Below are 16,805 nucleotides of genomic sequence, written 5' to 3'. Positions count from 1 at the left end.
TGAATACTGACAAAGCACACAGTTTTCAGGATTGCTTCTCAGTGTTTTAAATCATAATGCAACATCTAGTGGCCTTTTACTATAACTACAGAAAATATGCTCACATTAGTACAAGCTGACTTGTAGTTTTAGAATTTAAATAATATTGTCTTATACGGGCTTGATTCAAACCATATTTTAAATGTTAAGCCCTGTCTTGAAGCATGTCTGGTTTTTCACGCTCTGGGACACACTGGTCTAACAATTTTAGCAATGGAAATGGTATGCTATCTTCCATAGAGTAGTATGAATTAAAAAAGTCACAATGACTTAATGGTTAATGACTTAAACTAGTTAACTAGTTATCTAATGAGTAGTACTGGTTATCATCTTAGACACAACATTGCAGTACTGTTTAAATAAAGTACAGAACACTGTAAATGCTTACAATGTTGTATTTCTTTTTTACATGTAAGGAACTGCTACATTAAATCAGACAGGCGATATCTGCAAGCACTTCACCAACTTGTGCCAAAATGGACGCTGCATCCCTACACCAAATAGTTATCGGTGTGAGTGCAACATGGGTTATAAACAGGACACCCGACTGGAATGTATAGGTAAGGCATAAACTGGACATCATCGGACACATGAAAATCAGGATAAACTTTTATGTAGATACTGTCTACATCAGCCTTTCTAAAAGACAATTTCAAGACAATCCACTTGCATGACTTATTGAGTTATTGTGGTGTTAATAAAAATAACATGCCTGTTAGAAATATGGTCTCTGGGTACTGACATGAAATAAACACATATGCAGCACTGATCATTCAAAGACATGCTGCCATTTTTTTCAACTCTTCCCTACTCTATACCCCATCATCCACTATCATCTTGACCTCATACCTTAATTATCCATTATATTCAATACCCAATCCCTTCTTTATCTCTCCTGCACAGCCCCACTTCCTCATTTCCTTTGTCAATGTTCTATTTTTATCTACACCCCCCCCCACAACCCCCTTTTATTCATCTCATGCCTCTGCTCTTGCCTCCATTTGTTCTGCTGTCCCACTGCCCCACCTCTTCTCTGTTCTCTACTATCACTAATTTCTTCATAAGTTAAGTTAAGTTTACTGCAGTGGTCAATAGTTAACCTTGTTTAAAAGCAATTGTATAATCTCTTAAGATATTTCATCAAGATCTTGTTATTTACAGATGTAGATGAATGTGCAAGCAGTCCATGTATTCACGGAGACTGTGTGAACACACAAGGATCATACCACTGCAGATGCCACGAGGGGTTCCAAAGCAACCCCACCAAACAAGCTTGCATTGGTATATAACATCTATTTTTTTATATCTATATTCAGACAGGTTTATCCAAAAAGTAATATTGCATACTGAATGGCATTATAGATGTAACGTGTAGGTGGACCACAGCATCATTTTATGGTTTTAGTTCTTCTGATATATACTTAGCATGCAAGATTAAACTTGTCTTAATGTTTTTAGACATTGATGAATGTATAATGAATGGAGTGATGTGTCGTAATGGACGATGTGTGAACACAGAGGGCAGCTTCCAGTGTATCTGTAATGCTGGCTTTGAGACTACTCCTGATGGAAAGAATTGTGTAGGTGAGTGGATCAAAGATTTCTAAGCTGCAATATGAACACCCTACTCAGAAATCTGTTATCTTTTTATGGCTAAATTGTAAGACTGTATTAGATAATGTGATTAGGACTTTATGTGCTCCAGCAACTGAATGTCATCTTTTTTACAGATCACGATGAGTGTGCAACCACAAACATGTGCCTGAATGGGATGTGTATAAATGAGGATGGCAGCTTTAAGTGCATCTGTAAACCTGGCTTTGTGCTGGCACCAAATGGACGTTATTGTGTTGGTAAGTTCTAAAGATACTGTTATATACATACTGTATATCACTGCCTACTTTTCATATGAATGAATTGTTGTTATAAACAAGCTGTTCTCTTTGCCTCATTTGACCAGACTGAGCTGTTTGTAATATAGTGCTGCAAAGTAGTGGTTTTAGTAAGACGCCACTACCTAATAAAGCTTACCCCTGGTCAAAATGTAAAATCATAGATTCTTTTTCATATTATGTTTCAATTATTTCTAGCCTACTGCTTTTGATCTGCATGCATTAGGGTTGATTTACTAAAGCCAAATAGCCTGTTCACTTTGCAAGAGAATTTTCCCCAGAGGTTATTGATTGAGGTGAAGGGTGGAGACTTACATTATCTAATCATGTGCAAGCAAAAATGTTTTGTTTCGTTTTGTTTTTTTATTTTCATTGGACGTGATTGGGTATTCTAGGCAAAGTGAAATTTCACCACATTCACTAAACTCTGGAGAAAAATTCTTGCAAAATGAACAGCTAATTCGCATTTAGTAAATCATCCGTATTTACTTTCTTGAATTCTGTGACCAGTATTTACCCTGTGAGTAGGTACCACCGGAGTTGATTTACTAAAACTGGAGAGTGCCAAATCTGGTGAAGCTGTGCATGGTAGCCAATCAGCTTCTAACTTCAGCTTGTTCAATTAAGCTTTGACAAAAAAACTGGAAGCTGATTGGTTTCTTTGTAGAGCTGCACCAGATTTTAGTAAATCAATCCCACTGTGTCACTGAATGTGCAGTGCCTGCCCTCTAAACAAAAGAGGAGTTTCAGGAGGCAGAATCACTGCTTGCAGTCAGCAGGATGCCAAGGAATAAGTAATGTAGCCCTTAGAAATGGAAAGTAAACAGCAGACGAGAAGTTGCAAAGCATGCAGGAAATCAAGTAAGTTGTAGAAAGAGATGGCCAGCAGACAAGCAGGACTCACATCATGAAAGGAGATTTTTCAATTAAGCTAATATTCGATTGTTAGAAATAGCAAATGATCGTACTGTTATTACAATGTTTATGTTCTAATATAAAATGTATGCTGTGACCAAAACCGGTATATTTCTATGCTTTAGCTTTTCAAAAAATTGACTTGTACCTATTATTACTTTGCCCAAAATATTGATTTAATGCTTAATGTAAATGATCTCATCTGCAGGTGTCTGAGCTATAGATAATGTCCCCCCCTATTTGTTGTTAATAATAATTAAAAGTTTATGGTCATATGCTTGTGTTTGTCTCTTGTTCTTGTGCAGAGCAGTGAATGCGTGTGCTGTAAATAAGCCTAGTTTTGGCACACTGTATTTTTGTATTTAAATTTGAATATAGAAAGCTCAACTTGCAGAAGAGAGGAGTGTCAGTTGAATAGGTCTTCTTCTGAGAAGTGTGAGGCTGTGCATTGGAAATAGCAATTCCAACTCATACAAGTAATGCAGGTTTAACTTTTCTGAGGACTTTAGAAAGGCTGCGAGTACGTGCAGGATTATGTGGATTCGTTTTGACCAATTTAATAGAAAGTAAATAGGAACTTGGCTCTGACCCAGGTGCTACTGCTAAACATTTAAAAGAAGTGTCAATCTATGAGAATTTTCTCCCAGGTGTCCTAACAATAAAACATGTTATGTCTTGTTATGAAAGTGTATTCTCTCACTGTCATCCTGTTCTGGACGTAGCCGTGGTACACCTTTACAAAAATCAGTTTGATCTGCATCATATGTTTGAACCATTAAAAAGTTTTTTCTTTTATTATTCTATTATAGATGTGGATGAATGCCAAACACCAGGAATCTGCATGAATGGGCGCTGCATAAACACGGAGGGTTCTTTCCGTTGTGAGTGCCTCGGTGGCCTGACAATTGGTATTGATGGCCGAGTATGTGTGGATACCCATATGCGAAGTACCTGCTATGGAGGTATTAAAAAGGGCACCTGTGCCCGCCCCTTCCCTGGCGCTGTCACCAAATCTGAATGCTGCTGTGCTAACCCTGACCATGGATTTGGAGAGCCCTGTCAGCCTTGTCCTGCCAAAAATGCTGGTATGTATATGTTATTCTTTTAGCCATTCTGTAACCAATAACTCAATTGTATTTTTCTGCTTTGTCTGTGAAGGTTCTCATTTATGCAGGTCATGGTATAGATGGTGCTAGTTAGCCACATTAGACTGGACTTGTTCTATAATGTTTCATCACTACAGAACAACTCCAGTTAAATATGACTAACTACTACTAGCTATTTCTCTGCTTCATATTCAAACACTAAATTGCAAGGATATAAGAAAAAAATATGTAATTTAGAGAGTCGAACACAAGATTTAGTGAATCATAAAGGAAAACTATTGCTTCTTTGAGTAGCTCTTCATATGTATTTGGAATAAATGCCATTAGTTGGCATATTCAGTTGAATTGCTTTACTGCTTAAAGTCATCCATTTGCATAGACAATATTTGCCTCCCTTGTGTATTTTAGCAATAACAACACTGGTAAATAGTAGTCAAGTAAACAGTAGCCAAGCTTGCACACAATCACAACAAAATATATTAGAATGCTATTTGATAATTTTACTCATAATATAATGTTACCCTTCAAACCTAACATTGTAGTAAGACCATGTTCTAAGTGATCAATGAAAACATTTTATAAGTAAGATTGCCTGGTTTAATAGAATGTTCTGTTTCTTTGCAGCTGAATTCCAGGCTCTTTGTAGCAGTGGAATTGGAATCACTGCAGATGGAAGAGGTGGGTGTTTGTTTATAGTTGCTGTTGACATTTTTACCTCAGTTCTATTTTTTACTTATAGTGTTATTTTGCATTTTACTTTGTAATTAAAATTTTTAATTGATGGGACCAGAGCTAATCCACCCTATACGCTCACTACACAAGCTGTGTAGAGCCCTGCGGCTCTGCTTCTGGAGCTCCGCTGGGCTTTCGAGGGTTATACCGGGATGATGCCCACAGCGTCTCTTTTCCCAAAAAGTTGCATTTAAAACATTGCTGCAAAAATACCGTGTGACATAAAATATTGCAACAATCACCATTTTATTCTCTAGATTCTCTGCTAAAAACATTTATATAATGTTTGGGGGTTCTAAGTAATTTTCTAGCAGAAAATACAGATTTTAATTTGTAAACACCTAATTTCAGAAATAGGCTTAGTCATGAAAGGGTTAAAGGAAGGAGGATTGTATTTGGGGCACTGAAGTGTCAGGTGTGACTGTGTGGCAATGGCAAATGGTTTACATAGCTCATGGCATCACGGGTCAGGTAGAAGGCCCCAGAGAGGTCAGTATGGGCACTGAATGGGACATACAGTATTTTTAGATATACATGTAAAATAGATCATCTTGTCTTTAATCATATCTTTGAATACCCAATGCGTAAGGACAATAAAAAAAAAACAGGATTATTGCCTGCAAATGAATGGAACACTGTTTACACAGCTTATTCTCCAAGCTAACTGAACATTAACATTGCAAATTGAACAGTCTCTTTTCCATTAGTAAATTAGCCTCTGTAATTTAGCCTACTGATTGAAAGAAATGCACTTCCTGCATGGCTAATATCTTATTTCAACAGCACTCAGAAAGAGAAATAATAAAAAAGTTGCGTTCGTACTACTCTGGCATTGGTGTTCGATGGCATACTTACTTTAGGTACAGACGATCCCTGTCCAACATTAGTAAGCACTCTGCTTTGACTAGTGATATCTGCACCGTAACTATGCAGGCATTGTCGGGCAGGTCATAACTGCACTTGACAGTATTAATTTAAAGCCGCTGGGTGTGTGAAAGACATAGCAAAACCCACTTTAAGGTAAACTCAGAAATTATAACTGATAATATTTGCTAACTGAAAATACACTATAAATTCCCTATCTGTAAACCCAGTGTGAATCATTTTTGGGGGGGATTTTGTGAAAATAGTGAGAACAGTAAAATTGTTAAGATAAAATCAACTATTCAGCAATGTTTAATACAATGTTAATACATTTTTCTGCTTCTTAATTCAGATATTAATGAATGTGCCCTGAACTCTGAAATCTGTCCCAATGGCATTTGTGAAAACTTGCGTGGCAGCTATCGCTGTATATGTAATGTGGGTTATGAATCAGATACTAGCGGAAAAAACTGCGTAGGTAAGTTGGTTATCATTGTTAAAAATGTTTATTTACTGTATATTCATATATGTCTGTTTTTATGCAGTGCATAATTGCTGCTGTCCTACTAAACCTGCAGTGAACATCAAATTGTATATCAATGTAAAGTAGCATTCTGCCACACAGATTTGCTATGCTTACCCATATGGTATTAAACTCCATGCTATACTTTTACAGATGTTGATGAATGTGCTGTGAACCGCCTGCTTTGTGACAACGGCCTGTGCAGGAACACGCCTGGCAGCTACACATGCACCTGCCCTAAGGGTTACGTCTTCAAATCCGAGTCAGAAACCTGTGAAGGTGGGTATTCAGCACTGGAGTAGCAGCCTGGCTGTTAGAACTTATCTACTGGAGAATACAGTTGGAGTGGTGTTAGCCCTAGAGGGATATTCCTGAGTTCTGCTCATACATAATAGGAAAACTCAATACTAAATTTCTTTCATGGTGCCCTAATACTCAGCATATAAAGTACATGTAAATACTTGCTCTTCCAAAGTCAAAAAAATATGCACCAATGAGGATTGGTGTTTGTTATAAGCCAAGATTGCTTTGCAGTTCATCATCATTTTAATTGATGGGAAAAAATGGATAGGTTTCATCACAGACATTTGTGGTTTTTATATTTATGCTGGTTTACTGTGAGACATTCAGCTGGTCCGTCTTAAAGCTTTTGCCTGTACTGAAATATTTTGTTCCAACTTTCAGATGTCAATGAATGTGCATCCAACCCCTGCGTTAATGGGGTCTGCAGGAACAATGCTGGCTCCTTTGTGTGCGAGTGTTCATTCGGAAGCAAACTGGATCCTACTGGGACTATTTGTGTGGGTGAGTGTTATTAAAATTCTTCTGGTTTCCTAGAGGTCACTGTGGAAGTTTTTATGGAAATAGATGACAGATTTGCTGCAGTTATATATAAGACTTTTTTCTAAATGTTGGCTTACTTGTTTCTTTTTTCCATCATAATACGCAAGTGTTTCCATTCACTGTTGCAGCCGTTTTTCATGATTATTCTTAATTCTAAGTAATTATAATATTACAGTGGAATTAAACTCAAGAAAAAAAGACATTGCTGGCAAGTAGGTTTTTATTGTAAAAAGAAGAGATTCTGTTTGTCTCTTCTCAAAAAAAAATGTCTGCGTGTCAACAATGTTTTTTTGTGAACTCACACTGAGCCACACATGTGCAGCTTAGTGTATAATCCTGACATCTGGGTACCAGGAAAAATTAAGTCTAGGGCACATGCATGGGAGTTTCATTACCCAGCCCGGTCAATCAAGATGGTTGAAGATGCAGATCTCGGAAGAAGACCGAAAAACACATTGCACAGGCATGGACCACCATGGCCACTATCAGGAAACTGGCCCAGAGTACTGATGTGCAGCTGACATTGGTGCAAGCACATATAGACAGGATTTGGCTGAAAGAGGCTGGAGATCAGCAGCACTAAGATGCATTTATTTACTACAGGTTCTTATGCAAGAAAGAATTAAAATTAATTGTTACCAACTCCTGTAGCCCCTCCATGCCCCAGTAATTCTGACCCCAGTTGGTTGAAAAGTAAGATATCAAACTAATTTTGAAGCGGAATCATGAGGGTGGTCAGCATTTGCCATAGTATGCAAGTGTGTACAACACACATGAATATTATGACACATTTGCCTTTGGTTGTGCTCTCCTCCATTGATGTGAGATCTGAGCTGCCCACATCCACTCTGTCCCTGCCAGGGCTATGTCATTTTGCTCTACTTCTGAGTGTGCCATCTTGTTGCTTTACCCTAAGGCAGTCACAGATGATGTACTGTAACTCTGGATTTACTTATAGTTGCTAAGTAAGTAAAAGTTTTTTTTAATGCAGAAGAGACAGAAATCTTCTACCAAAAGTTTCTACCTGCTGGCTAATTTTAGATTATAGGTTTACTTTAGCTTTTTCATTAAAAAAAAACCTCTAGAATTGCAGCCTGAGGAGCAGTGTTCTTCCGTATCTTTACTTTTGGCTTACAGCAGACCCCATCTCCAGGTTCCTAAGCTGTCACTGCCTAATTACTTTATTCATTAAGGAGATTAAAACATGTTTTCCTGATGAAAACTGTGGGGTAACCAGTCCATGTATCTTGTTTTTCAGACTGTTAACTCTGGAAAAAAAAAGGAGGGGAGTTTGGGTGTGGGAGCAGATCAGTGAACTACTAGCCTAACCGATTGTTGTTGATGACTGCTTATAATAGATTCATAAATGTTCCATAACAATAGCACATGCCTCCTTGTATGTATTTTTTGTGTATGGTCTTGTAAATAAATAGTAAGTGCACATTAGCATTTTCAGAAACATGTAATCTTAAAGTGGATGTAAAATTAAGGCTTGTACCTGGCACCGCATATGATTTCTTGCCATCGGTGCCCAGTTTTGCCACGAAGAGTTAATTCAGCAATCCTCTTATCTTCTTTCAGTGAGATAAAAACAGACAGAGACATACCTGTCAGTTTTCCCCCCTTGTTGTGAGTGACATCTCATTTCCTTATCTCATGCACTAGCATGAGAGAGACATTCAGTGTGCTTTTCCAGTGTCATCATCCCCCTCTCTTAGCATCTCACAGCTATTACTACAGCCTGTATTGTGTAGCACATGTGAAGGAGTCACAGGGGGCTGTGAGTGCACTCTGCGCTCTGCTTCCTTTGTGACGCTGCCTAGTCAAAGGGGAGTGTTGAGGTGGACGAGGAGTCTAGTGACGTCATGACTCTGCCACTTAGCTCCGGAGCATAGACCCGCCCATGGATTTCAGACATTTGTGGGGCTCGGTGTGCAGAAGGGGGGGATTTTTTAAAGGTAGGGATACATGCAGGAGGCATGTATACATATATACATAAGAAAGATGGCAATAGTTGAGTGGTGGGTTTACATCCACTTTAAGGTTTTTCCCTGTCATTATATTGTTTTCACTTAGCTCAAGCTCTGTGCAATACAATAGTTGCTTAATTCCCCAAAAATGATGGCCTCCAAATTTACCCCCAAAATAATCCAAGAATGAAATCAGTGTTAACCAAACCTGTATCTCATGTACTTCACAAAAGTTCACCTTTACCAAAAAAGGGGATGCCTGTAGATAAAAAACTGCAACTTTGATCAAAGTTAAATAACGCTCTTGTTATAGATATAGGCAATTTAGACTGAGCAAAATTATAAATGCAACACTTTTGTGTTTGCCCCTATTTATCATGAGCTGAACTGAAAGTTCTAAGGCTTTTTCTATGTACACAAAAGGCCTATTTCTCTAAAATATTCTCAAAATCCAGGGCATAAGATTTTTTTTTTGTTACTTTTTACTGCAATTCTTGATATAAAAAAAATGTCCCCTGCTTTTTGCTTTCATACAGAGGGGCTAGGTCTTACTAATAAACACAAAAAATATCAAACAGAATAAAATATGCAGCTAGAGACAAAAAACATTGTCGACTTTTTGTGGCTTGCTAAAAATATTAAAATGCAAGCTTTTGTAACATCAAGTTCCTAGTTTGAGCTTGTTGTCAAATCTGTCATTGTGCCTGAAGAAGGAACCAAATGTTCTCAAATCTAGTATGTTAGTAATCCAGTATTTTATATAATTATATTTTATATAATTATAGCGCTGGTTTACAGCTGTAGACTATTACTGTAATTTGTTTATCCTTAATTTATGCCTTCTCTCACAAATGCTATGCGCTTCTCTTTAACATGCAGACAGCATGAAGGGAACTTGTTGGTTAAACATCCAAGATGGTCGATGTGAGGTGAACATCAATGGAGCTACTCTTAAATCCGAATGTTGTGCAACTCTAGGAGCTGCCTGGGGCAGCCCTTGTGAGCGCTGTGAGATTGGTAAGACCCAAACATTTACAACTGAATTAATTCAGATATACTGTATACCTCTCAGTATTAGTATTTAAATCTAAAATACATAAATCGTGTTTTTTTTTTCTTTTGTAGACTCTGCTTGCCCAAGAGGATATTCCAGGAAGAAGGGGGTTGCTTGTGAAGGTAAATCTAGAAAAAAAAACACGAAATCAAACAAAAAGTGATATTATTTTCTGTGTCAAAAAGAGTATCTTTCTTTAAAAAAAACAAAAACAAACGTTATTTTGAAGATAGACTGCAATTGTTGTGTCATTATCTTTGCTGTCAGTTACGGTATTAGTAATGCACTTTATTATTGTTATTTTTAAGATGTTAATGAATGTGAAGTCTTCCCTGGAGTATGTCCCAATGGGCGCTGTGTGAATACTGCTGGTTCCTTTAAATGCGAGTGTCCTGAGGGGCTGACCTTGGATAGCTCAGGGAGAACTTGTGTTGGTAAGAAGAAAAGCAGATATATCAATATGACAACAATGCTACAATTAATTGATTTAATTACGTTTCTTAGTATAAAATTGTGTTAATTTATTCATATTTTTAGGTGGGTAAACTGCTTCTAAAAATAGGCCAAAAATATGTGAAGGTTCAGACATGTAGCCACCATTTGAAGCCGCCAGGCTTCTCTGCCAGAGACATACATGTTTACGTCTTGGCCAAGCATACATGTTTATGCTCTGGAAAGAGAAGTGGAGCTACCACAAAACACTCATAAGGTTGACTTATCATGGGAGAAGAAATAGCAATCGTATATAGTACCCTAAAAACAAGGACATAAAGTATGCTTGGTTCAATGAGACGAAACTTAAATATACTATCATATTGATAGATAGATAGATAGATAGATAGATAGATAGATAGATAGATAGATAGATAGATATCTTAATGAGAAGGTGTTAAGGGTACAGGATACCCAAAAAAGCTGCAAAAATTCCCTCTGCCCAATAGACTGCTAAAGATGGGCTACTGTCTTCGGGTATCTGTTGACCTCTGCTACATTTCAGCTGTAGGAATCTTTGGGCCTTTGCCACAAGTCATTGTAGATTCTGTAGGCCCAAAAGGAGCAACTCTTTTCAGGTTCTTAGGCCTCTGCCACAGGCCAGCTTAGGACACTCTAGGCCAAGTTTTGAAGTTAGGAGAACAAACATCCTTTCTTGGCTCCGGTGTGCTTCACCAGGTAAAGAGCCTGGAGGGCAAATACTGGACCTCTCTGGAGCCACACCCTCTCCAGACAGCAGCCTGGGAGGGAAGCCCCTTCCACCATTACATCCTCTCTAGGAAAATTGGGGAGGGAAAGGACCCTTCTATAAAGTCTCTCCAAAAATCTATCCCCTTACCCAGCCCACATCAGTGGCATAAATCCCTCAGCGATTGTTGGCTTTGTTCATAACTCAATCCATCGTATCTTCTTACACTATTTACCATGGGCTTAAGGGAAACCTAACAATCCTAGATAACATAACCAAAGCTCAGGTTGGCTACAACCTAGCTGCAAACAATATATTTAAATAGTGGATACTCTAGCTTAAAACCGGGCAGATTTGCCTGCAGGCTAAACAAAAAAGATTTCTCAATCCACACTAAACAGTCGACTATTGCATTCTAAGAGCCAAATACCTGAACAGTGACTGCAGCTGATTAGCTGTTGGATGATTGGCTGTTCATTAGACAATTTTCCACTTGGTTCCTTCAATCTTCAGATTTAAATATGTTGAGCTGGGTGGTGTCAGCAGGACCACTCACAGAAGTAGCAAGATATGGCCAAGATTAAATCCGCATATATCCAGATTAAGGCAGAGTCTAGATAGATAGATAGATAGATAGATAGATAGATAGATAGATAGATAGATAGATATTTCTGTCTTTGACTGTTAGCTGTCCTATGTAAACTTGACTGTGTGCCCTTTTTCTTATGCAGATATACGTGCAGAGCAGTGCTACATGAAATGGGATGAGGATGAGTGTGCAGCTCCTTTACCTGGCAAATACAGGATGGATATGTGCTGCTGCTCTGTGGGTGCTGCCTGGGGTGTTGAATGTGAAGAATGTCCTAAACCTGGAAGCGAGGAATTTAAGAGCATCTGTCCAAGAGGACCTGGCTTTGCTAATAGAGGAGATGTTCTTTCTGGTCGTCCATTCTTCAAAGGTAATGATTACTGTTTCATTTTGATATCTTTGAAAAGAAAATGTGCTCAATTAAGTAACCTAAGTAACCTATAACAGTTTTTGTTTGATATAACAATTATTACTTTCAGCAGAAAGAACTAGTGATGGCTGAAGGTAATAATTGTTTTGGTAAATAATGCACGCCATATTGAACGGACCCTAGTGGCCTTAGAATTTAATTACATCAGGTTCATTATTCATCTTCCTAGAAAAAAAAATGTATAGGCAATTTCAGCTGTCTGCCTAATCATTTAAGCTTGAGGGCTTATATATGGATGGCTTGAGGGCATATATATGGATGGCTTAGCATCACATATCCCTTTTTCAATAAAATAGCAGTACTCATAATAGCCTGCGCACACTGGGGTTTATTTACTAAAACTGGAGAGTGCAAAATCTGGTGCAGCTCTGCATGGTAGCCAATCAGCTTCTAATTTTAACTTGTTCAATTAAGTAATGCCATAAAAAAACCTGGAGGCTTATTGGTTTCTATGCAGAGCTGCACCAGATTTTGCATGCTTCAGTTTTTAGTAAATCAACCCCATACTAATAGAGGCTTACTGAGCTCACTGAGACCTCTGCCAGAGAAAACCTTACCAAATTAAACAATGCTCTAGATATATCATGAGCTGCCTCCTAGAAATTTAAAATTTGTGGTTAGGAACTTGGCTCCATTGTGTTTTGGCCCTATTGCTACACCTTTTTGATACTGATGCCAATACATATAGATTAATGTTGTACTGACACTTAATTAACATTCTTTCGGTACATCTTTTTTTATTTAGACAAAGTCCAAAAGCTGGACTGTGAATAAGCTTTATTTTGAGTATGTTTCATTTATGACAGATCACCTAAGATCACCTAAGATGAAAAGAGATCCTACATTAAGTTAGTCAGGTCTCTGTTGTCCAAGTTCTTTTGGACAAGTAAGTTATAAAGTCATGGGTCAGACCTTAAAAATTAAACCTTATAAGTGTTAGTTATAAGCATATATATCTTTTTTGGAAAACAATTTTTACAACATTTTTCCGTACAAAACATTTTTCCGTACAAAACAAGGTAAAAAAAATAACACAATAACAAAAAAAGAAGAATAATACAACCTGGTAAGATTTCTCACGAGGTCGAATTCCCACCCCACTTGTGTAATATTCCTTAAAGTCCAATCAGCTGAATACATCACCATAACCAAATGTTAACCGAATGCAGACAGTAAGGATCCCCTAGTCAAGACACATTAGTTCACATATGAGACATATATATATATATATATATATATATATATATATATATATATATATATATATATATGTATATATATATATATATATATATATGTATATATATATATATGTATATATATATATAATATCAGTGCTGCTGTTGAAATACTGAAGAGAATAATTCAACTAAGGGTGTCAGTGGCTGAAAGCCAACACTGCCACACTTTTTCAAGAACCTTATTAATGATGCCCTTCCATTATGATAATGAAGGGGCCTCTGGTTTCTTCCAACATAACAAGACGGCCTTACAAGCATAAAAAAGAGCAAAAAGTGGGAGCATAGTTCTTTGCATCCTACGTGGTGCTACGTCCTCCACCAGACCCAGCATACAGACTGAGATAGTTAAGGGAATCCGAAGGGAAAGCAAGTCTTGGAAAATACAAGTGGCCCATCCAGAACTCCTGTATAAGCTGACAGTGCCAAAAAATGTGATCGAAATTGGCTTAAGAAGCGGTACATCACCAACACTCCACAGAGCCAGTACCATAAATAGTAGCTACTCTTGCTGGAGTATAATAAGCTCTATGGAGTAGTTTAAATTGAATGTAGTGGTCCAGAGGCCGACACCAGAGCCCTAAATGGATAGTCCCACATATCATCCCAATCATCCCCGTGAAAATTAGGGATTAGTGTTATCCAACTGTCCCTACATTTAGTGAGTGCTTTTAGTCTTTCTACAAACAATTCTCTATAGAATGGTGATAATGGCAAAGGGGAAGACCTAATCTCTAGGGTTTCAAACCCAAATTGCGTGCCGCAACTGTAAGTAATGGTAAAAATACCAGTTCTGGAGGTGATGTTTGGACTTTAGCTGGTCGAACGTGAGGAGTCTCCCCCCTCCTATGATATCCTGCAATAGCTGGATGTCAACCCGGGCCCACAGGGCGGGGCCTGGAATTTAACCAAGGTGAGAGAACCTAGGATTGAAAGCATATATATCTTTAATGTAAGTAAATCTTACACATCTTTAGCTCTGATCCTCTCTTGGACCGTAACCACTGACTGGGAGCTCTGGAGCAAATAAATGTGGTGTTTGCACAAATCAAGAAATGCAACAGATATTGGCTCAAGGTTCCTCTCTATAAAAATGCACCGGAGCCTCTGAGGTACACTACCGTATTTAAAAATTGAGACAGTGCATGAACCCCTCTGTGAGGCTACCAGAGCCACCTAAGAAAGTCACAAAAAACTTTGCATTTGTATATATATATATATATATATATATATATATATATATTATATGTTTTAAATAAATTAGTAAAGCAGATAATTAAATGCAACTTTTTCTTGTGACACCTGGTGTATCCAATACTACTTTCTTACCCAGTACCCTTTTTTCTTAACAGATGTGAATGAGTGTAAGGTATTCAACAGCCTTTGTACTCATGGAACATGTCGTAACAGCATTGGAAGCTTCAGATGTATCTGTGACAATGGTTTTGCTTTGGATGCCGAAGAGAGGAATTGTACTGGTAAGATTAAAAACAAAAATGTGTACAAAATAATTAGCAAAATTAAGGGCAGCTGATGTAATTGCATTATTCCTCCATTTATTACAGACATAGATGAATGCCGAATTTCTCCTGACCTCTGTGGACATGGAACATGTGTGAACACACCTGGGAGCTTTGAATGTGAATGCTTTGAGGGTTATGAGAGTGGTTTCATGATGATGAAAAATTGTATGGGTGAGTATTAGAATTTGTTTGAAACGTGTTGGATACCCCTTGGCTGAACAAATCATGCAGTTAGAGTTGCATGATTGTATGGTTTTGAAAACCAGTGCCTGGGAATACCACTATGTTTAATGGACATCAAAGGATTTGTAACTGTGTAAACCCACCCATGTACATTGCTTTTATGATCTTTGTATATTTTGTACTACACTTTAATATTTTTTTTTCATCTAAAGAAATTTCTTTAATTTTTTTATATAATAAGAAATAAAAAAATTATATTTTAACTTCTTATTCAGTTATATGTTTGCCTTTAAAATCCCACCCGAGGTATAAACGTGTGTATTGCTACAATTTCCATTCCTTTTTCTGTTTTTTTTTAGACATTGACGAGTGTGAGAGAGACCCGCTGCTGTGCAGAGGAGGATCATGTATTAACACTGAAGGCAGCTTTGAATGTATATGTCCACATGGTCATGAGCTAACTGCAGAAGGCAACGCCTGTGTGGGTATGACAAGTTTACTTTTATCATTTTATCATTGCAGTTTGCCTTGAGAAAAGTGTTAGTGTGTTAGAGAACAAAACCACATGCATACTAATATATGATAATTAAAATCCCTTTTCCCCAGATATAAATGAGTGTTCCTTGAGTGATAACCTGTGTAAAAATGGACGCTGTGTGAACATGATTGGAACATACCAGTGTTCTTGCGATTCTGGTTTCCAGTCAACACCTGACCGACAGGGATGTATGGGTGAGTAACTTCCTAATGCCAAAGTGTCTTTATGAAACATGTATATTATAATGAAATAATGAAAAAAATAATACTTCATTCTAGTTACAGTCAGTTGATTTTCCACTTTTAGAAGAATATAGAATTTTTAATGAGGAAAGGGAACTACTTCTTTTCAGAGTTGAGAAAAGGGACAGAGCACACATTGTTTAACATATAAATAGTGTTTACCATTCATTCTATCCAGTCTGTATCACAAGTCTTTAACAATTGTCTATAACATTTTCTGTACATATGTGGCAAGTTACTTCTGATAATTCAGCCATTGATTCAAAGAAGTAGTGGTCTAGCACTATGTTTTTCTTCTTACCTCTCAATAACCTTAAGACTCCATTCACACAGGGGCAACACGACTTCCAGCGCGACTTTTGGAGGCAACTTGGGCATGACTTGAGTATGAAAAACAGCGCAACTTGGAGTGACTTCAACATGACTAGGGGCGACTTACAGGAGAGGCGACTTTGGCCGTAAAAAAACGGCATGGGTTCCCCCTCTGGGAGCATACCAGGCCCTTAGGTCTGGTATGGATTTTAAGGGGAACCCCTTACGCTGAAAAAACGGCATGGGGTCCCCCCAAAATCCATACCAGATCCTTATCCGAGCACGCAGCCTGGTCGCTCAGGAAAGGGGGTGGGGACGAGCGAGCACCCCCCCTCCTGAACCGTACCAGGCCGCATGCCCTCAACATGAGGTGGTGGGTGCTTTGGGGAAGGGGACGCCCTACGGCCTCCCCACCCCAAAGCACCTTGTCCCCATGTTGATGAGGACAAGGGCCTCTTCCCGACAACCCTGGCCGTTGGTTGTCTGCGGACGGGGGGCTTATCGGAATCCGGGAGCCCCCTTTAATAAGAGGGCCCCCAGATCCTGGCCCCATGTGAATGAGTAAGGGGTACATCATACCCCTACCCATTCACCTGGGGAAAAAAAGTGTAAAAAAAAAAAAAACAGGCTTT

The 16,805-nt window shown here is 38.2% G+C and overlaps 1 protein-coding gene across 1 annotated transcript in view; it reads left to right on the top strand.

Annotated features, from left to right (window-relative positions):
- The window catches only part of LOC143974655 (fibrillin-2-like), a 214,387-nt gene that overhangs the window by 155,024 nt on the left and 42,558 nt on the right, over positions 1 to 16,805 (top strand). The window contains exons 12-28 of the mRNA XM_077476264.1: positions 456 to 599; positions 1,201 to 1,320; positions 1,498 to 1,623; positions 1,770 to 1,892; positions 3,656 to 3,931; positions 4,577 to 4,630; positions 5,901 to 6,026; positions 6,225 to 6,350; positions 6,756 to 6,875; positions 9,764 to 9,901; positions 10,010 to 10,060; positions 10,247 to 10,372; positions 11,850 to 12,077; positions 14,728 to 14,853; positions 14,941 to 15,069; positions 15,441 to 15,566; positions 15,688 to 15,813. Of these exons, the coding sequence (XP_077332390.1) occupies positions 456 to 599; positions 1,201 to 1,320; positions 1,498 to 1,623; positions 1,770 to 1,892; positions 3,656 to 3,931; positions 4,577 to 4,630; positions 5,901 to 6,026; positions 6,225 to 6,350; positions 6,756 to 6,875; positions 9,764 to 9,901; positions 10,010 to 10,060; positions 10,247 to 10,372; positions 11,850 to 12,077; positions 14,728 to 14,853; positions 14,941 to 15,069; positions 15,441 to 15,566; positions 15,688 to 15,813 (2,265 nt within the window). The remainder of the gene's footprint in view (positions 1 to 455; positions 600 to 1,200; positions 1,321 to 1,497; positions 1,624 to 1,769; positions 1,893 to 3,655; positions 3,932 to 4,576; positions 4,631 to 5,900; positions 6,027 to 6,224; positions 6,351 to 6,755; positions 6,876 to 9,763; positions 9,902 to 10,009; positions 10,061 to 10,246; positions 10,373 to 11,849; positions 12,078 to 14,727; positions 14,854 to 14,940; positions 15,070 to 15,440; positions 15,567 to 15,687; positions 15,814 to 16,805) is intronic.

The sequence above is a fragment of the Lithobates pipiens genome, unplaced genomic scaffold, assembly GCF_037356315.1.
Source record: "Lithobates pipiens isolate NorthernLeopardFrog02 unplaced genomic scaffold, aLitPip1_a1.2 Scaffold_13, whole genome shotgun sequence".
NCBI classification, from domain to species: domain Eukaryota; kingdom Metazoa; phylum Chordata; class Amphibia; order Anura; family Ranidae; genus Lithobates; species Lithobates pipiens.
Note: the sequence above shows the minus strand (reverse complement) of the source record. Positions and strands in the feature narration are given on the sequence as shown.